This window comes from Anthonomus grandis, chromosome 6 (genome assembly GCF_022605725.1).
Source record: "Anthonomus grandis grandis chromosome 6, icAntGran1.3, whole genome shotgun sequence".
Classification (NCBI taxonomy): domain Eukaryota; kingdom Metazoa; phylum Arthropoda; class Insecta; order Coleoptera; family Curculionidae; genus Anthonomus; species Anthonomus grandis.
In genome coordinates, this window is record NC_065551.1 from 31,912,259 (window position 1) to 31,934,175 (window position 21,917).

Sequence of the window (21,917 nt, forward strand, 5' to 3'; positions counted from 1 at the left end):
GATTGGGTTAATTTTATAGCAGGAGTCAGTAGAAAATTTATTGTAGTAAAAATGCATCCTGAGGATTCTAAATCTATATCTCCCATGGACAACATCATGAAATCAAATCTTACAGGAATAAGTAAAATGCAATGGCTACATTTAAAAAAAAAAGTATCCAATGAAACTTTTTTATAGTGATTTTCCTTTTGAAGAAATGGATCTTTCTAAAAAAACTGCCTTGCGTGGTAGACCTTCAAAAATTCTTCTACCTGCTCTATATGACAGTCCTCCAAAAAATAAAATTAGCAAAATTCAATAAGTTGATGCAGCTTCTACCATATGTACCACCAATACACCATGATTTCTATGAGTCGTTGAATCCAGGACAGACGTTGAATGCAGGCCATCAAACAAACGGGCGAAACGATGAAGATTATACTCTCGGTGACATGGTTGAATCGGATGATGATTAATATTAATACAAAACCTTCTGTAACTATTTTTTATTAAAGTCTATTCTCTTATTTGAGAATTTGTATTACCTATCTACAAAAATAAATGATTATGTGGCATTTTTTTAAAATTGTTACGCACCCCCGTGTACCATAGTACGGCCCTGTGAATAAAATAAAGCCCAAGCATTTTCAAAATCCATCCTAAATTATAAGTATAAGCAAAACAAAAAATTTGCAATACATAACTCATGCATTTTAGGGTTCTAGATTTTTTAATAAGTAAAAATATTTAAAATTTAAATTTCTCAATATTTACGTTTCGGTACTTGGACCCCTTGGCTTCTGACCCCCTCAATTCAAACTGCAATTATTACGTCGACGTGTGATTAACTAATTTGTGTATAGTAAGTTATCATAGCGATAGTTACAAAATACAAATCTTATCTGGTATTAAAAATCATTATAAAAAATTAAATATACAGTTAAAAGGGACTCACAAAACCTCTCATTCTCTGAAACTAAAGCCTTTCAAGTTTGAAACTTTTAACTATGAAATATATTTATGTATTGTTTCTTACTACATTCATTTTTTGTCACTATATAGGATGTCCAGCAATAACGTTTAAATAGTGTAGATAGGGTTCATCAATAATGGAACCTTAAATAATTCGAACGTTATTTCCGGACAGTCTGTATAATGGAATTTTTAATGCTCAAAAAAAGTTATAGCACATCACTTGAATGATCGTGACTATCACTCTCGCTCTCCCTGTTCTTAAAAAACCCATTTCCCGTTTTACATTCTCTGATTGTTACAGTTTTCAAATTGACCGTTACGTCGGTAATAAACACCTGATTGGCCACCGGGTTCCTCGCCAACCAGTACTCTGACCCAGGACTAGTTAAGGAGTATTCCTCTTTATTATTGTTATCCTGTTGGGGTTTCTCTTGATTCACCTAAAGATTTATTAAATAATTTAAAAAAAATACATATATAAAACCTTAAAATACCTCAATTTTCTCTGGCCTCTTTTCGGTATCAGAAGGTAAAGCTGCTTCTTTAGAGGAGACATGTGGCAATGCTGCATCCAGGATTGCCTGTCTTTTTTCTGAAAATTCTCCCTTTTCCTTAAACAAAAAAAAGTCAATAAAATAATGTCGTTATTATCAATGGCGTACAGGGTATGTTTGGCAACATTTTAAAAGTATTTTCAGTAAAGCAGTGGTACCAGTTCTATATAAAACCGGCAAGTTATTTGAGGAGCAGAGTTGCAAAACGCAGTTTGTCCAAATTTTCACATTTTGAACGTTTTTCACATCATTTTGGACGTTCAAATCGAATTTTGTACCATTTCAAATATATTGCGAGAATCCCCTAGACATGCAAAATGCATTTAGTCCATCACCTTCAGACAAACAAAAAGTATTTTGTCCACAAGACAAACACATCGCGTTTGGTCCAGATGTAAACATGTTTGTTTTATAACCTAATTTCTGTCGGTGTGGTTTTAATGTATGTACAAGTATTTTGTGTTTGTTTCATAACTTTTTCGTGAAGTTTAAATCACAATGGAGTCTGTAGATGGTAAGCACATTGTTGGTGATAGTGACCGGGGTAGCCGAAAGCGACAAATTAATTTAACAACTAGGGAAAGAAAAAAACTTTATGGAAAACCTCACTCTCGCAATATTTTACTCTCACGCAGTAAAATATTGCGTAAGTTACAAATCCCCACGCTGTTATATACATTTATTTTTATTTTAAAAAAATATGGATTTGAATTTTTTTTACCTATTAAATTTAAATATTTTTTTAGGTTGAATGTTTCACCAAATTTTTTTTAGGTTTTCGTTAAGCAACAAAAATTGCAGGTTTGTCAGAAGTTTATAATGGCTGTTTACAATGTTGGTCAGAGGAGGGTGAAACCATTTGCAGGAAAGTGCAAAGTGGGAAAACAGTTTTAACAGAAAAAAGGGGAGGGCATAGACGCACTTTTAAGTTTGTGAATAAACTGAATTCTGTAAGATCTTTTATTAGTCAGTTACAAGGAAACGAATGCCACTATGGAAGAAAAAAGTCTCGACGGATTTATGTATCATCAGAATACAACATTTCTATACTTTGGCAATTATATAACAAAAAAGCACCAAACAATCTGAAAGTAAATTACAAATATTTCAGCAGGGTGTTTAGTAAATACTTTAATATAGGATTCGGTAGTTCCGCTACTGATGTCTGTAGCTACTGCGAGTTCAGGTATTACCCAAGGTCCCTATTCAGGAGGCATTTTACGCCCAACAGCTGTCATTATACTTTTTTTGCATTACCAAACTTAATTGTAAAGACACAGTATTCTATACGTGGATAGAGCACCAAGCAGGAGCGGGGCGACTGGGATATCTTCCGCTCTTATCGATTTTTTGATAAAACTTACATTTCCAGACAATGCGACGAAAAACTGTTTTTTTGCAGATCGGTGTGGAGGACAAAATAAAAATAATCACATACATAGAAATTATATTTCCAATTAGAGGTCACTCTTATGTCTCATAGTATTATAAAAACTCCAGATCAATATTGGGATATCTACACTAAAGTGGTGGAACTGACTGGCATTTACTTGACATAAAAAAACGTTGATCACTCCTAAAACCACGAGCAAGATTCGATCAAATAGAATTACAGGAATTAGGTTTGGGTCATAAAATAAAGGGAAAAAAAGTAGATAGTTTAAAAAAATTATTGGCATCATTATCTGGAGAAAACTGAAATCAGGATCCAGAATTGGAATGGTTAGTTCCAATTTTAGAAGGCCAGTGTGAGGTTGAAACCAATGTTGAAGAAAGTGAGGACTGTGACTGTAACGATACGGAAGATGTTAATTTCATTTGAGTTTGTTAAAAATTAAAAATACTGCTTAAAGAAAATGGTTCTTCATTTTTTTGGGGGTAATTTTAAAGTCCAGTGCAACGATATATTAGAATGGTCACCAAACTGCCAAACAATGTCATCCACCTTCTATTTACATTGTTTGAGAAGTAAAATGCTGGTGTTTTGACGGGTGACCATTCTAATATATTGCTGCACTGGACTTTACCCAAAAAGTTTTTCCAAATGACAATCAAAAGGCATTTTGTCCACTATAGACATGCAAATAGCATTTTGTCCAGATCTTTTTCTAAAATACCAAAGTTACTTTTGCTTCTTCTAGTCTGCCATTCTTGTATTTACTTATCCTAAATTTTCCTAATTTTTTGGAAAATGTCCTAACTCGGTAAGTAAGACCGATTCGTAGCACCAGTTTTTGATGTATCTTGAGAATTTACAATTTTGGACAAACCGCATTTTGCAAGTCTGCTCCTCATTTGTCACCCTTTGTATTGAATTTTATAAAATTTGCCTTTTTATATTTAGTCCTTTTTTGGAATGGTAACTGTTTGATTTGCCTCTGAAAGCTTTTTTGATAAGGAAAGTGATAGTTAAATAGAGAAAAGCTTATATCAACGTTCTCAACGGATTCTATTCTTTTAGGGCTATCTTGAAACTATTGGATAAGATTCAAAAAATGTGTATTCAGGAATTCACCTTACCTTAAGTGTTTTTTTCAAATATAAAGAGAAAAAGTAATTTAATTAAAATTTAAAAACAGACGCGAATTCTTTTAATACAAAATTAACATTAATCCCCATTAGCGGAGCAAAACCGAACTTCGTCAATTAAAGTGTTATAATTTAAAGGATATTATTATATAATATTTAATTAAGATGTATTTATATTTAATGTATGTATTTTATTATGCTCCTTGTGTGAAAATTTTTTTAGTAATAGATTGTGTATTCTTTTAGCTTGTCTAGGTTTAGTACATGCATGTTAGTACTTGGGTCGTTAGTTTTAAATATTATTCCAAAATATAATATTAATTGTCCTTTATTAAATATTCCTTCTTTCTTTTGGTCATAAAGTTAAAGACCCAAATCTGCACTGCAGAATCTATATTTGTAAGCCTTTTATTTAAAAAAATATTTTTTATTACTATTATTATTATTATTATTATTATCATATTATTATAAATTATTTATTTCGCTATATCAACCGATTCTTGAATATTTATTTCCTGAATCGCTGTTTCTGTAAGTAGTACACCCTGAGTACAATTTTTTATGTTTGAAGTACAATTATTATTTTATACAAGCGGACATCGCATCGCACTGACAAAATATTTAATTATTTCACAATAAATAGTAAATAATGTCAACGTTTTTTCATTTATTTATAGTTATAATTATTTCCTTTCTCAAGAAGTCTTGATTTTTGACCCTCGTAGGTCCCAACAGTGGGTTTGTGTCATAAGATAAACCGTATGTGGCTAGGCAACCCTCTATACACCCATCTTTGCACTATAAGAAGACCAACGAGGGTGTAAAAGTTTGACTCGTTTAATTTCGTTTACTTTTGATAAATTTTTATTAAAAAAAAAATAGTTTGGAGAATGGTGTCCATGTTCTGGGATGTATTTTATAGGTATTTGCAAGTTGAAAATAAAGGTCTTATTTCACCAGAAAGTCCTTTTTTATTTGCCATAATAAAAAAGGAATTTCTGGTAAAATAAGACCTTTATTTTCTACCCTATTTGCTTGCAAATACCTATAAAAAAATATTTTCTATATTAATTGCTCTTATGATGTTTAAATAATTTCTTTAAATAAAAAAAAATTAGGCCTCGTCAGTGGATATATGCTTTGGCTGATACGCAACCCTTCACACATAATAAATAAATAAAGCGATCAACGGGAATATTTGATTGATTTTTTAAATTACAAAGAGTACCAGGAGTAGAATGCCGGATTTAATTTCCAGAATTTTCTTACGATCACATTCAAGAAAAACAGGAAAAAGCACGCTGTTGATTGACAAATTAACGGGTCTTATTTGGCCATCCCGTATAAAACTGGGTATATTGGAATAAATATAAATATTTAAATAAATGTAGGTAAATAAATATTTTTAGATGACAAAATGGCCTGTGGACAAGCCCTTAATCTGATCCTTCATCCCGATTTTTCCCCTATACTGATCGATTAATTAAAAAAAGGGATTTATTTAAATAAAAGGTACATTTATTTAAATTTTCTTAAAAATTAAGTAGCTCATAACGCGCATGAAAAGTGAAAGTAAAAGCGCGCGCAGCCTCTACCGACAACGTGGAGTCTTCTCTCGGGCATGCTCGGATACGTTCGGGTGGGTGAAAGGTTTATTGTGGAGCAGCACTTCGAATTCAGTCGTTTTTGGGTAGCGGTCGAGGTAGGTCCAAAGAAGATGGCTCCCTTATGGTTCCTGGTATGGTGTAAGTGTTTAGTGATTGGGTGGTTTTTTTTAGTGAGTGTTTTTAATGTGGATCCTGTACAGCTGGAGTAAAATGGTAAGTACCGATTTTTCTTTACAATTGCATGCAAGTTTTAAAAGTTTAATTTAGTGTTGCAAATATAACAAAGCAAAAATTAATTGCAGAGAGCATGGGAAATTTATTCGTTAAATTTCTCTCTCTAATTAGCTCAATCTGCACTTTAAACAAGATTATGTGAGTCAAATAAGGGGTTTTAGTAAACAAGGAACAGAATATTTATTGGCAGATTTATTCGTTAAATTTGCACTTTAAACAAGATCATGATATTTGGATTTAGAATTTATTAAAACCTTGAGGGTTTTCTGTAGGAAATTTATTCGTTAAATTTCCTCTTTGTTAAAATTTCTCTCTCTGATCAGCAGATTTATTCGTTAAATCTGCACTTTAAACAAAATCACGATAGTCAAACTTTTTTAAAACAACGAAGAAAATTTTTATTGGCAGATTTATTCGCTAAATTTGCGCTTTAAACAAGATCATGATATTTGGATTCAGAATTTATTAAAAGCGAGAAATAGCTTCCTTATGGTTAGTGGTATAGTACGAGTGTTTAGTGATTGGGTGTTTTTACTGTGATGGTTTTTTTAGTGAGTGTTTTTAATGTGGATCCTGTACAGCTGGAATAAAATGGTAAGTACCGATTTTTTTTTACAATTGCATGCAAGTTTTAAAAGTTTAATTTGGTGTTGCAAATATAACGAAGCAAAAATTAATTGTTAGTCGGTAATATAAGGATTTGAGATGCGTGTTCAAATTTTATTAGTAGCAATTCTTGAGTAAATTTATTCGCTAAATTTACATGAAAATTGGAATTTATATTTTATTGTGGATTTATTCGCTAAATTCACACGTAAGTAATAACAAAGCAATTATAGTTTCAATAATAGTAATTCAAATTTTAAAATGTTTTAATCCAAACAAATTTACGGATACGAACATTTTTGCTATATTTTGATAAAGTGGATTTCTTTAGTATGTGTATCTACGATTGGATTTTGGATTCGTCTTAGTTTTGCTCTAAACAGAAATAAATTAAGTTATGTGAATTTATTCGCTAAATTCACATTTACATGATATTACAGAGGGGGTTACAATACAAATACAGATTTTAATAAATTCTAAATACTTTTCAAAATTTTCTGAACACAAACTTATTAAAACTAATAAAAAACATTTTTTAAGGAAATTTATTCGTTAAATTTCCATTCTCTTAAACAGTGAAAAATTTTTGCATAATTAAATTTGAAAATGTTTTCTCTTAAGTTTCTTGTGGATTTATACGCTAAATTCACAATTAAATAAAACTATCAAAGGGGAATCAAAATATAAATAGAAATTCTCATAGTCTATAAAAAACTTTCAAAATTTTTGGGTGAATTTATTCGTTAAATTCACATTTACATGATATTACAGAGGGGGTTACAATACAAATACAGATTTTAATAAATTCTAAATATTTTTCAAAATTTTCTGAACACAAACTTAGTATTAACAAACATTTTTTAAGGAAATTTATTCGTTAAATTTCCATTTTCTAAAACAGTCAAAAATTTTTGAAGAATTAATTTGAAAATGTTTTCTATCAGTTTCTTGTGGATGTATTCGCTAAATTCACAATTAAATAAAACTATTAAGGTGGGAAAAAAACAGAAATAGAAATTCTCAAACTAAAGATTTTTCCAAAAATTTTAAAAAATTTCTGTGAATTTATTCGCTAAATTCACATTTAAATAAAACTATCAAAGGGGAATTAAAATATAAATAGAAATTCTCATAGCCTATAAAAATTTTAAGATAAATTTATTCGCTAAATTCACATTTACCTGAGATCACTAAGGGGTTATATAAAAAAAATACGGATTATACGAATATTTTTCAAAATTTTCTGAACACAAACTTTAAAGTTTTAACAACATTTTTTTAAGGAAATTTATTCGCTAAATTTCCATTTTTTAAAACAGTCAAAAATTTTTGCAAAATTAAATTTGAACATTTTTTCTCTCAAGTTTCTTGTGGCTTTATTCGCTAAATTCACAATTAAATAACTATCAAAGGGGAATCAAAATATAAATAGAAATTCTCATAGTCTATAAAAATTTTTAGATGAATTTATTCGCTAAATTCACATTTACCTGAAATCACTAAGGGGTTATATAAAAAAAATACGGATTTTACGAATATTTTTCAAAATTTTCTGAACACAAACTTTAAAGTTTTAACAACATTTTTTTTAAGGAAATTTATTCGCTAAATTTCCATTTTTTAAAACAGTCAAAAATTTTTGCAAAATTAAATTTGAAAATGTTTTCTCTTAAGTCTCTTGTGGATTTATTCCCTAAATTCACAATTAAATAAAACTATTAAGGGGGGGAAACAGAAATAAACATTCTCAAACTCTCTAAAGATTACTCCAAAAATTTTAAAAAATGTATGTGAATTTATTCGCTAAATTCACATTGAATAAAACTATCAAAGGGGAATTAAAATATAAATAGAAATTCTCATAGTCTATAAAAACTTTTAGATGAATTTATTCGCTAAATTCACATTTATCTGAAATCACTAAGGGGTTATATAAAACAAATACGGATTTTAATAAATTCTAATTCGTCTGAAGAGTGTGAATTTATTCGCTAAATTCACAATTAAATAAAACTATTAAAAGGGGAAAAACCGAAATAAAAATTCTCAAACTCTCTAAAGATTTTTCCAAAAATTTTAAAAAATGTCTAAATAAAACTATCAAAGGGGAATTAAAATATAAATAAAAATTTTCATAGTTCATAAAAAATTTTCAAATTTTTTAGGTGAATTTATTCGGTAAATTCACATTTACATGAAACCACTAAGGGGTTCTATAAAACAAATACAGATTTCAATAAATTCTAAGTATTCTGAAGAGTGTGAATTTATTCGCTAAATTCACAATTACATGAAATTACGAAGGGGGTTATAATAATACAAATACGGATTTTGCGAATATTTTTCAAAATTTTCTGAACCCAAACTTTAAAGTTTTAACAAAAATTTTTTAAGGAAATTTATTCGTTAAATTTCCATTTCCCAAAACAGTCAAAAATTTTTGCAAAATTAAATTTGAAAATGTTTTCTCTTAAGCTTCTTGAGGATTTATTCGCTAAATTCACAATGAGATAAAACTATCAAAGGGGAATTAAAATATAAATAAAAATTCTCATAGTCTATACAAAATTTTCTAAATTTTTAGGTGAATTTATTCGCTAAATTCACATTTACATGAAATCACTAAGGGGTTATATAAAACTATAATTCTAAGTCTCTTCAGAAAGTGTGAATTTATTCGCTAAATTCACAATTAAATAAAACTATTAAGGGGAAATTAAGAGATAAGTAAAAATTCTGTGAATTTATTCGCTAAACAACATCATTATGGGGCCTCTAATAAGCATAAAAAATATTTATTTTATGAAAAAAAAAAGAATTTAGAATTTATTAAAATCTTGGGGGTTCTCTATAGGAAATTTATGCGTTAAATTTCCTTATTGAAATTACTTTCCATTTATAATATAATTGAAATAAAGGTTTATATAACTACAATTCAATGGGATCTAAATATCCAATCATATCCAATCGTAGATACGCAGCAAACACATTTGTGATGTATCGGTTTCGTATTTCATTTTAAACATTAATTTTCATTATTGGAAAATGTCCTTTTTAGATTGTAAGAAGTAATTTTTCGGTTTATTTAACGTATTAAAAAGATTTACAACTTAACGTGACTTGACTAGACTTAACTAACTAACGTGTAAAAAATATTGACAAAGCATGTATAAATGTGCATTTTCCCTCGAAAATATTGACAAAGCATGTGAAAGTGTGCATCTTCCCTTGAAAATATTGACCAAGCATGTATAAATGTGCATTTTCCCTTGAAAATATTGACAAAGCATGTAAAAGTGTTCTTCCTTTGAAAATATTGACCAAGCATGTAAAAGTGTGCATCTTCCCTTGAAAATATTGACAAAGCGTGTATAAGTGTGCATTTTCCCTTGAAAATATTGACAAAGCATGTAAAAGTGTGCATCTTCTTTTGAAAATATTGACCAAGCATGTATAAATGTGCATTTTCCCTTGAAAATATTGACAAAGCATGTAAAAGTGTGCATCTTCTTTTGAAAATATTGACCAAGCATGTATAAATGTGCATTTTCCCTTGAAAATATTGACAAAGCATGTAAAAGTGTGCATCTTCTTTTGAAAATATTGACCAAGCATGTATAAATGTGCATTTTCCCTTGAAAATATTGACAAAGCATGTAAAAGTGTTCTTCCTTTGAAAATATTGACCAAGCATGTAAAAGTGTGCATCTTCCCTTGAAAATATTGACCAAGCATGTATAAATGTGCATTTCCCCTTGAAAATATTGACAAAGCATGTAAAAGTGTTCTTCCTTTGAAAATATTGACCAAGCATGTAAAAGTGTGCATCTTCCCTTGAAAATATTGACCAAGCATGTATAAATGTGCATTTTCCCTTGAAAATATTGACAAAGCATGTAAAAGTGTGCATCTTCCCTTGAAAATATTGACCAAGCATGTATAAATGTGCATTTCCCCTTGAAAATATTGACAAAGCATGTAAAAGTGTTCTTCCTTTGAAAATATTGACCAAGCATGTAAAAGTGTGCATCTTCCCTTGAAAATATTGACAAAGCATGTAAAAGTGTTCTTCCTTTGAAAATATTGACCAAGCATGTAAAAGTGTGCATCTTCCCTTGAAAATATTGACCAAGCATGTATAAATGTGCATTTTCCCTTGAAAATATTGACAAAGCATGTAAAAGTGTGCATCTTCCCTTGAAAATATTGACAAAGCATGTAAAAGTGTGCATCTTCCCTTGAAAATATTGACCAAGCATGTATAAATGTGCATTTTCCCTTGAAAATATTGACAAAGCATGTAAAAGTGTTCTTCCTTTGAAAATATTGACCAAGCATGTAAAAGTGTGCATTTTCCCTTGAAAATATTGACAAAGCATGTAAAAGTATTCTTCCTTTGAAAATATTGACCAAGCATGTAAAAGTGTGCATCTTCCCTTGAAAATATTGACAAAGCGTGTATAAGTGTGCATTTTCCCTTGAAAATATTAACCAAGCATGTATAAATGTGCATTTTCCCTTGAAAATATTGACAAAGCATGTAAAAGTGTGCATCTTCCCTTGAAAATATTGACAAAGCGTGTATAAAGTGTGCATTTTCCCTTGAAAATATTGACCAAGCATGTATAAATGTGCATTTTCCCTTGAAAATATTGACAAAGCATGTAAAAGTGTTCTTCCTTTGAAAATATTGACCAAGCATGTAAAAGTGTGCATCTTCCCTTGAAAATATTGACAAAGCGTGTATAAAGTGTGCATTTTCCCTTGAAAATATTGACCAAGCATGTATAAATGTGCATTTTCCCTTGAAAATATTGACAAAGCATGTAAAAGTGTTCTTCCTTTGAAAATATTGACCAAGCATGTAAAAGTGTGCATCTTCCCTTGAAAATATTGACAAAGCGTGTATAAGTGTGCATTTTCCCTTGAAAATATTAACCAAGCATGTATAAATGTGCATTTTCCCTTGAAAATATTGACAAAGCATGTAAAAGTGTGCATCTTCCCTTGAAAATATTGACAAAGCGTGTATAAAGTGTGCATTTTCCCTTGAAAATATTGACCAAGCATGTATAAATGTGCATTTTCCCTTGAAAATATTGACAAAGCATGTAAAAGTGTTCTTCCTTTGAAAATATTGACCAAGCATGTAAAAGTGTGCATCTTCCCTTGAAAATATTGACCAAGCATGTATAAATGTGCATTTTCCCTTGAAAATATTGACAAAGCATGTAAAAGTGTTCTTCCTTTGAAAATATTGACCAAGCATGTAAAAGTGTGCATTTTCCCTTGAAAATATTGACCAAGCATGTATAAATGTGCATTTTCCCTTGAAAATATTGACAAAGCATGTAAAAGTGTTCTTCCTTTGAAAATATTGACCAAGCATGTAAAAGTGTGCATCTTCCCTTGAAAATATTAACCAAGCATGTATAAATGTGCATTTTCCCTTGAAAATATTGACAAAGCATGTAAAAGTGTTCTTCCTTTGAAAATATTGACCAAGCATGTAAAAGTGTGCATCTTCCCTTGAAAATATTGACAAAGCGTGTATAAGTGTGCATTTTCCCTTGAAAATATTAACCAAGCATGTATAAATGTGCATTTTCCCTTGAAAATATTGACAAAGCATGTAAAAGTGTGCATCTTCCCTTGAAAATATTGACAAAGCGTGTATAAGTGTGCATTTTCCCTTGAAAATATTAACCAAGCATGTATAAATGTGCATTTTCCCTTGAAAATATTGACAAAGCATGTAAAAGTGTGCATCTTCCCTTGAAAATATTGACAAAGCGTGTATAAAGTGTGCATTTTCCCTTGAAAATATTGACCAAGCATGTATAAATGTGCATTTTCCCTTGAAAATATTGACAAAGCATGTAAAAGTGTTCTTCCTTTGAAAATATTGACCAAGCATGTAAAAGTGTGCATCTTCCCTTGAAAATATTGACCAAGCATGTATAAATGTGCATTTTCCCTTGAAAATATTGACAAAGCATGTAAAAGTGTGCATCTTCCCTTGAAAATATTGACCAAGCATGTATAAATGTGCATTTTCCCTTGAAAATATTGACAAAGCATGTAAAAGTGTTCTTCCTTTGAAAATATTGACCAAGCATGTAAAAGTGTGCATCTTCCCTTGAAAATATTGACCAAGCATGTATAAATGTGCATTTCCCCTTGAAAATATTGACAAAGCATGTAAAAGTGTTCTTCCTTTGAAAATATTGACCAAGCATGTAAAAGTGTGCATCTTCCCTTGAAAATATTGACAAAGCATGTAAAAGTGTTCTTCCTTTGAAAATATTGACCAAGCATGTAAAAGTGTGCATCTTCCCTTGAAAATATTGACAAAGCGTGTATAAAGTGTGCATCTTCCCTTGAAAATATTGACAAAGCGTGTATAAAGTGTGCATTTTCCCTTGAAAATATTGACCAAGCATGTATAAATGTGCATTTTCCCTTGAAAATATTGACAAAGCATGTAAAAGTGTTCTTCCTTTGAAAATATTGACCAAGCATGTAAAAGTGTGCATCTTCCCTTGAAAATATTGACAAAGCGTGTATAAAGTGTGCATTTTCCCTTGAAAATATTGACCAAGCATGTATAAATGTGCATTTTCCCTTGAAAATATTGACAAAGCATGTAAAAGTGTTCTTCCTTTGAAAATATTGACCAAGCATGTAAAAGTGTGCATCTTCCCTTGAAAATATTGACAAAGCGTGTATAATTGTGCATTTTCCCTTGAAAATATTGACCAAGCATGTATAAATGTGCATTTTCCCTTGAAAATATTGACAAAGCATGTAAAAGTGTGCATCTTCTTTTGAAAATATTGACCAAGCATGTATAAATGTGCATTTTCCCTTGAAAATATTGACAAAGCATGTAAAAGTGTGCATCTTCCCTTGAAAATATTGACAAAGCATGTAAAAGTGTGCATCTTCCCTTGAAAATATTGACCAAGCATGTATAAATGTGCATTTTCCCTTGAAAATATTGACAAAGCATGTAAAAGTGTTCTTCCTTTGAAAATATTGACCAAGCATGTAAAAGTGTGCATTTTCCCTTGAAAATATTGACAAAGCATGTAAAAGTATTCTTCCTTTGAAAATATTGACCAAGCATGTAAAAGTGTGCATCTTCCCTTGAAAATATTGACAAAGCGTGTATAAGTGTGCATTTTCCCTTGAAAATATTAACCAAGCATGTATAAATGTGCATTTTCCCTTGAAAATATTGACAAAGCATGTAAAAGTGTGCATCTTCCCTTAAAAATATTGACAAAGCGTGTATAAAGTGTGCATTTTCCCTTGAAAATATTGACCAAGCATGTATAAATGTGCATTTTCCCTTGAAAATATTGACAAAGCATGTAAAAGTGTTCTTCCTTTGAAAATATTGACCAAGCATGTAAAAGTGTGCATCTTCCCTTGAAAATATTGACAAAGCGTGTATAAAGTGTGCATTTTCCCTTGAAAATATTGACCAAGCCTGTATAAATGTGCATTTTCCCTTGAAAATATTGACAAAGCATGTAAAAGTGTTCTTTCTTTGAAAATATTGACCAAGCATGTAAAAGTGTGCATCTTCCCTTGAAAATATTGACAAAGCGTGTATAAAGTGTGCATTTTCCCTTGAAAATATTGACCAAGCATGTATAAATGTGCATTTTCCCTTGAAAATATTGACAAAGCATGTAAAAGTGTTCTTCCTTTGAAAATATTGACCAAGCATGTAAAAGTGTGCATCTTCCCTTGAAAATATTGACAAAGCGTGTATAAAGTGTGCATTTTCCCTTGAAAATATTGACCAAGCATGTATAAATGTGCATTTTCCCTTGAAAATATTGACAAAGCATGTAAAAGTGTTCTTCCTTTGAAAATATTGACCAAGCATGTAAAAGTGTGCATCTTCCCTTGAAAATATTGACAAAGCGTGTATAATTGTGCATTTTCCCTTGAAAATATTGACCAAGCATGTATAAATGTGCATTTTCCCTTGAAAATATTGACAAAGCATGTAAAAGTGTGCATCTTCTTTTGAAAATATTGACCAAGCATGTATAAATGTGCATTTTCCCTTGAAAATATTGACAAAGCATGTATCAGTGTGCTTCCCTGAAAAATTGACTTAGAGGAATGGTTTTTAGTGGGTCGGGGCTGGAAAAAGCCTTAACCCCACACTATCCCGGGCCGGCCCGGGGTGTCTGTTTGCAGATTTTTTTAACCTCTCTAAAAAATAAAAAAAAAAAAAAACGATGGTAAGTATGTTTAAGACCGTCTCAGGAAAATCTGCATAAGAGGATAATGAAGTTTGAAAAATGATTTCTGGCAACCTGGTGCCACACTTTGGCATAAAATAAGATGAAGGAGGGATCCTTTTGACTAAGCAACCAAGAGCGCTGAGGTAAGTCACATTTGTAGACATCATTATACCAACACTTGAATAATTTATTAGGTCATATCTCTATTTTTTATAGAAAGAACAGGATTTTTTAATGTCGGAAATGGTTAGGCCTGGAGCAGCATCTAAGGTTTGCTAAAATATTCTTTATTTCACTTTTACCTGTAGGTGTAATAAAAAAGCTATGATTACATGTCACTTCATGAAACATCATATAATCATCAAAATTCTGTTTTTCTACAATGTCGGTACCAACAGTTGAAACATATTTGTTAAGCTGATTTCAGGCACATTACTTATAAGTTTTACTTTGATAAAAAAATGTGTTTTGAAAACCATTAATCGAGTTATTTTTTTAAAAGTAGTTAATTGTTTTCGATTATATCTTACAGCAATTTCCAGCCTTAATCCACTTGTCTTTAAATAATTAATTTTTAAGTACTTTTAATTTATTGGTTAGTGCATTTTTTAATTTTTAAAATTTTGTTTCCACCATGATATTGTCTGATTTTTTTTTGAAGTCCTATTATGCCAAATCTCTTTTTTCAATTAACTTATACTTAGCATAACTTAAACAAAGAGTAAATTAATATAATTTTTAGCATTATGAGAATATTTATCAAGCATGTTTATATTAAAGTTTATATTACTTTACCTTATTCCATCATTTTTGCCTTTACTAATTTATTCAATAATAATTTGTTTATAGCACATAGGATTATTATGATTTTAAATTTTATTTTCAACATTTTGTAATTTACTTTGTTTTTCAAAATAAATGAATAAAATTAATTTATAATGACCATTGTAGCCCATGGTTTTCCAAAATACATGTTTATAGAAAATTTGCATTATTAACTTTTCATGAAATTAAGAAGTTTGACTTACTTCATGTCGGATCTTCGAAGGCGGAGGACTAATAATAGTGGGACTACTAGTTGTAATAGTAACTCCAATCTTTCCACTCTCCGTGGACAAAACCTCTGCTTTCCTTTTAGTGCCGGATTCGATTCTGGACAGTAGCGGGCGCTGGTCGTCACTACTGGAGCTGTCCGAGTTATCGTGGTCAGCTGCAATTGATGCTGCTAAAGAAGTGAGTTCTGATATAAGTTCTAAAAAAAAAACGGGATTTTGATTGACTATTAGGTATTTTACATTGTATTGCATTTACCTCTCTGTTTCTCTTCTTCCGCTTTAATAGTTTCATCTTCCCCACTTTTTTTGTTACTCTCTTTTTCTTTATATTTCTTCTTATTGGGCTTGACATTTAGGGCCTCATAAAGGGGTAGTTCATCTTGAAAGTCATCATCACTTTTGCCTAAAAAAAAATATTTAACAAGGTAAGATTGTGTAAAGTTGGTAAAGCAGTACCTTCGTCTTCAGTATCTATTTCTTTTTGTACTTGTTTCTTTTCCCTTTTGTCTTTTTTGGGGCCTCTTTTAGTTCCTTCATATTTCTGGCCTTCTTCAAATAGTTCTATAAGCCTTTCATCGAGTATATTCTCTTCTGGTTCCCAAGTGTTGTACTTCTGACTCCAGCCTTTCCATTTTACATAGTATTCAGTGACACCCTAAAGTAGATGAGTAAGCTCTACTATTTTTTTTGTAAAGGTGTAATTTGGATGATACTTTTTATTTGATGGTACATTCTTATTCTATTCATTTCACTTTAGCTAGCTAGAGCACTTCTTAGAGCTCAGGAATTCCTAATATGTTGCATATATCTGACTCTATAATTATATTTATTTATTTATTTATTTACGGAATCCATTTACAAAAGTGTTACATAGCATACCCATACAAACATATATATTCAGATACAAAGCTACCTATAAATCAATGAAAGGTGTAGATGAGTTAATTTAAAGCCCCTATGAAATAATATTCTTTAACTGCCCCTTGATGATGTTATCCTAGAGTCAAAAAAGTTTATCTGTCCTGACAGACCATTAGCACTTCGAGCCATTCATGTAATTGGCTCATTAATGCCATAATTGGTATGGTGGAATGGGACTGAAAATATTTCTGATTGTCTATTCAATCTGGAAGGCACCCTAAGTTTAAAAAGAGACAATAACTCGGGACAATCTATAGTAGCATTTAAAACCTTATGCATAAAACATAAGTCCAGTAATGTTCTTCATGACTCTAATGTGGGTAAGTTCAGGTTATCCCTGACCCACTGATAGTAATACTCCTGTCTCCTGTAACCACATCTAAAAGCCGCCACCCTTAAAAATTTATTTTGAGTTTTTTCAATCTGCTCAATGTAGCAGTTATATGACGGGGACCACACAATTGAGCCATACTCCAAGATGGGCCTAACAAGAGAGCAATAAAGTAATCTAAAAGTAAACAAAGACAAATCAGTTGTAGACCGTTGGATAAAACCCAGCATTTTCATTGCCCTACCAGTCACCTGATTGATGTGACTTTTAAAAGACAACCTGGAGTCAATAAATATTCCTCAGTCAGAAACCTCTGTTTTGACACCAATTGCTACATTATTTATTTTATAAAGAAAAGCAATAGGGTTTCTTTGCTTAGAAAAAGTAATCTTATGGCACTTATTGATATTAAGGGACATTCTATTCAAGTGGCACCAATCAAAGAACAAATTGAGGTCTTTTTGCAGGAGCACAGCATCAGAAAGGGATGTGATAAGCCTAAATAGCTTCACATCATCAGCACACGACAATTTTCAAGTTTCCAAACTAAATCAATCAAAAAGAGGCAAAACAAAACAGGGCCCGAGTGAGAGTCCTGTGGCACCCCAGATGGCACCAAAATTTCAGAGGAACTTGTACCTCCAAGATTAACAATCTGGGTTCTACCTCTAATGAATCCCGAGATCCACTGAAGAAGAGGCCCCACAATACCTAAAACCCTAAGCTTCTGCAAGAGTACCCCCATGATTAACCCGATCAAAAGCTTTGGAAAAATCTGTATATATTGAGTCAACCTGAAGTCCCTTCTCCAAGCATCGGTAGAGGTAGTTGACATACAGCACCAAATTAGCATCAGTAGATCTGCTTTTTATAAATCCAAATTGCTCAGGATTAAATAAAGATTTAAAACTCCAGGCAATCCTATGACTGACCAGGCAGTCAAGCAGCTTTAGCAACTCAGATTGGTTACACACAGCCCGATAATTGGAAATTTCATTTCTACTACCAGATTTAACAATGGGTTTTAGAAAACTTTTCTTCCAGAGAGTGGGATAAGAACCAGTACCTAGAGATTTGTTAAAAATGAACAGTATTAACAGAGCACACAAACACATTTCTTTAGGAAGAATGTTCTGGTCCAGAGCAGAGCTTATTCTTAGAGGAAGTAATAACCTCATAAACATCCTGTGTTGACAGAGTTAAAGTGCTCAGACAAATTGATTTATCAAAATCAAAAGATGGTATGTAATTGACTTGCTCATCCGAATAGATGGATGAAAAGTATTCTGCAAACATATCCGCAGTATCCGAGATATTCATACTAATCCTGTTATTGTATGTCATTCTGGAGGGAAGACTAAAACCAGTTCTTTTATTTTGAATATATGACCAGAAGTACCTTGGATTGCCAGCGAGATTCATTTCCACCTTATTAATGTATTGTTGATAGCACAACTCTCCTAAGTACTCACATTGTTGTCTCAACAATACAAATTCATCATAATCCTGCTGTTGACCACTAATTTTAAACTTTTTGTGAATTTGTTTCATGCTTATGATCAAACTGCGGAGCTCTGAAGAAAACCAAGATGGAAAAGAAGAACTTTTGTACCTCTTAAGAGGAATAAACCTTTCCGTTGAGGAGTAGATCACATTATAGAAAATTGAAACTATGACATCAATAGATGTCTCTCCCAAAATCAATTGATTCCAGTCTATCCCAGCAAGACAATCATTAATTGCTATGTTATAACATCTACTTTCATTATAACAGCTACTAATTCAATAAAATATCTAGGAATTCAAATTTACTAACATTTGAGGTGGGACTTTGACGTGAAACCATTTGATTAACAAATCAAGATATATTGTTTCTAAATTTAAATATCTTAGAGAGCACTAACAGATTTAGGAAAACTATATTCTGTCCTTGTAAAATCTCATTTGGTATATGGTCGGTGTGGATGAGGAAGCTTCAATAACTAACTATAGCATCTCTGAATTGTAACATTAGATATTCTACAGAGCAAGTTTTCATAGACTTGAAATTTTTTAGTGTTAGGCAATTATATACTAAATCTAAAGAAAAGAATCCTCTAAAATTTCCAACCCATCCACATAAAACTAGATGTGCGGTAATTAACATGGGTACATGGCATAGATGTAGCAAGACTCTAGCAACAAAAAATATCACTTTGTTAGCACCTAAAATATATAATATGATTCCAAATCAAATTAAAAAAATATGAGGAGGAACTTGAGTGATTGGATTTACAATTCACATAGCAAGATTCAAAATTTATTTAATTAGATAGTTGTTTTATATGTAAAAAATCTAATGTGCATGTCTATTGAAATTTGTACTCATAATTAATAAATTGTGAAAATGTGTATATAGGTGTAAGGATTTTAAATAAGTGCTGTGAACATAATCCAGTTAATTAGGACTAACTTCCTGAATAGGCTTAACAACCTAAGTGACTAAAATATTGATTTCCGACTCATAACAAGTGGGTAGTACCTCTTCAAAAGTGAGCATGTTGATTTTCATGTAGTGTTTGCTTACTGTATTTAATTTTTTTAAAGTTAAAAATAAATAAATTTTTTATCTTCTTTTAATTGGAAATTTATTACCAAACAGCACCCACCTTTCGGCTCTTCCTTTTTTTAATGATTTTTTCTGCCTCATAAACTTGATCACCGAGTTCACTATTTCCCATGTTGTTCCAGAGGCTTAAAGATGTTTAGCTGCGATGTGTGAATAAATTACATATTAAAAATATGTAAAATGGACTGTAAATTACATCACTGTAGGAATTACAGATGATTCTCCAGACCCATCATCCTAAAATGCTTAGCAAAGGTACTGCTGGATTCGATGAGGCTTTATTTACTTTTTTAACCTGAATTCTCAAATGCTACATTTTGGGAGTGGTGTTTATATCCTTTTTTCACATTCCAATAGGGCCCAGGAGCTAAATCGGTTTTATTTGTTTATATTTTATATTTTTTTGCGACTGAGACAAATAGTAAACAAACATCAAACAGAAACGTCCAAACTTTGACATTTATGACGTACGTAGCGATAAAACTACAACAAGCTTATGGCTATTTTCTTTATGCACAAAAAAGTTGCGCGATAATATCGGGCTATCGATCGTAAAATACTAAGACTGATTCTGTTTTATTTTGTTTGTATTTTCGCCACTGGATTTAATAGTTATTATAATGGGATGCAACTTTAATTGCGCGATATATCACAATATAACAAGAGTAATTGAACAAAAATCCTGGATGGTTGACAACTTTGACAGTTATGACGTAGTAGTGATATTACTCCAAAGCTACAGCCTTTTTCTTTAGGCAGTAGTTGCACGTCATTGCAATATATTGTAATATTAGAAGACTGATTTGATGTTATATTTGTAATTGGAAATAATAGTGAATAAATATCACCATCCAAAAAATGACAACTTTGATGTCGGTAGCGATTATACTTCATTCAACTTAAAACGATTTGTCCCAGGGAACCTTATTTGCGCGATATATCGATGTATAACATGACTGAATAAATATCCTGGATGGCTGACAACTTTGACACTTATGATGTACGTAAGCAGCGACTACCCTACACTAATCCTACAAGTCAGTTTATTGCATGCAACAAATAAAAGGCGAAACTATTAAAAACAATTATTAAATTCAAACCATTCGTTTTAATGTAAATATCTTGTTTTATCGACTCCTGCTTATCGTAGCCTAAAGCATCATCCTTACCGCGAATAAGCAAGCAGTTACTTAGTAACGGTAGAGGGAATTCTAAATTAGCAAAAAGTGTCAACTTTGACGTCAGTAACGAATTTAACCAACTTAAAGCGATTTATAGAGGTGAAACTATTAAATAGCTTTGACAATTGAGACGTCAGTCGTGATTATTCTGCAAGCAACTTTAATTGCGTGTTATATCAGAATATATTTATTGCATGCAACAAATTGCACATTCGACATTGTTTTTTTATACTGGGAAATTGTAAGTCAAAATCGACAAACAAGAAAACTTTTAACCGTTAACAGCTTTGACATAAGTAGCGATATAATGCAATTGATTGATTGCATGTAACATGCGATTTATCGACATAATTAAAGTCTCGGATATGGTAAGGTTTCAATTAAGGAAAAACGAACCATTAATTATTAATAAAACGTACAGCAACTACTACAATATTATCACAAAGAAGTCCTTAAAATGTAAATCTTTTGTTTTATTGACTACTGGTTATCGTAACCTAAAATGTCGCCTTTACCGCGACTACCGCTTAAAGCAATTCTGACTGAGCCTTCATGTTCAAATGTCAACTTGACATCGACATTTAAAGAAACTATTTTGCCAGTTTTTTTTTTTTACCTAAGGATGAAATCCATAGAGTAATTAAAAGTATAAGAGGGTTTAATCCCATAGTAACAAGTAGGCACCATCTTCACCCTAAACTCGATTGCAGCATCACGGATGCGGTCTAATCGAATAACTAAAATAATTGACATTTGTCACAGTCGGTAAAATAGTCTACTGTAATACCGATCCGTCATAGAAATGAATGGCGTGGTATTCAAAATTTTAGAATGGCGCGAAATTTAAAATTATTGACCCATTAAATCAATTTTTAACAGCGTAAAGGCTGTAAATCTCGATCACAAACTCTAATAAATTAAGAGTGATAATGTATGTAATTTAAGTTTATTTTTTATTTGAATTTTAGTTTTTTGACATTAAATTCATCAAATTTGCTTTTAAGCTGTTAAGTTAATGCATTAAGGCCCTTCAAAAAAAAAAATTAATAATGCACTTTTTCATTGATTTT

At 31.1% G+C, this 21,917-nt stretch overlaps 1 protein-coding gene and 1 long non-coding RNA gene across 2 annotated transcripts; one reads left to right on the top strand and one right to left on the bottom strand.

Moving 5' to 3' along the window:
• Window positions 1-721: 721 nt before the first annotated feature.
• Window positions 722-20,137, bottom strand: LOC126737522 (polycomb group protein Pc). Its single transcript, XM_050442446.1, has 7 exons — window positions 19,962-20,137; window positions 19,707-19,903; window positions 16,263-16,461; window positions 16,063-16,209; window positions 15,780-16,003; window positions 1,449-1,565; window positions 722-1,394 (listed from the first exon to the last, which is right to left on the bottom strand). Exons 2-7 carry the CDS (start codon window positions 19,776-19,778, stop codon window positions 1,161-1,163), a joined length of 993 nt encoding a protein of 330 aa, XP_050298403.1. The 5' UTR covers window positions 19,779-19,903; window positions 19,962-20,137; the 3' UTR covers window positions 722-1,160.
• Window positions 10,897-11,441, top strand: LOC126737523 (uncharacterized). The gene is made up of 3 exons (XR_007661046.1): window positions 10,897-11,072; window positions 11,194-11,234; window positions 11,356-11,441. It is a non-coding gene; the product is annotated as an uncharacterized LOC126737523 (long non-coding RNA).
• Window positions 20,138-21,917: the final 1,780 nt, after the last annotated feature.

Excerpts from the sequence above, each read along its gene's own strand:
- LOC126737522 (XM_050442446.1), bottom strand. The coding sequence starts at position 19,778 with ATGGGAAATAGTGAACTCGGTGATCAAGTTTATGAGGCAGAAAAAATC. Across the intron at positions 16,462-19,706 it reads AAAAAAGGAAGAGCCGAAAG|GGTGTCACTGAATACTATGT; the intron begins GTGGGTGCTGTT and ends CATCTACTTTAG. Across the intron at positions 16,210-16,262 it reads AATAGATACTGAAGACGAAG|GCAAAAGTGATGATGACTTT; the intron begins GTACTGCTTTAC and ends ATTTTTTTTTAG.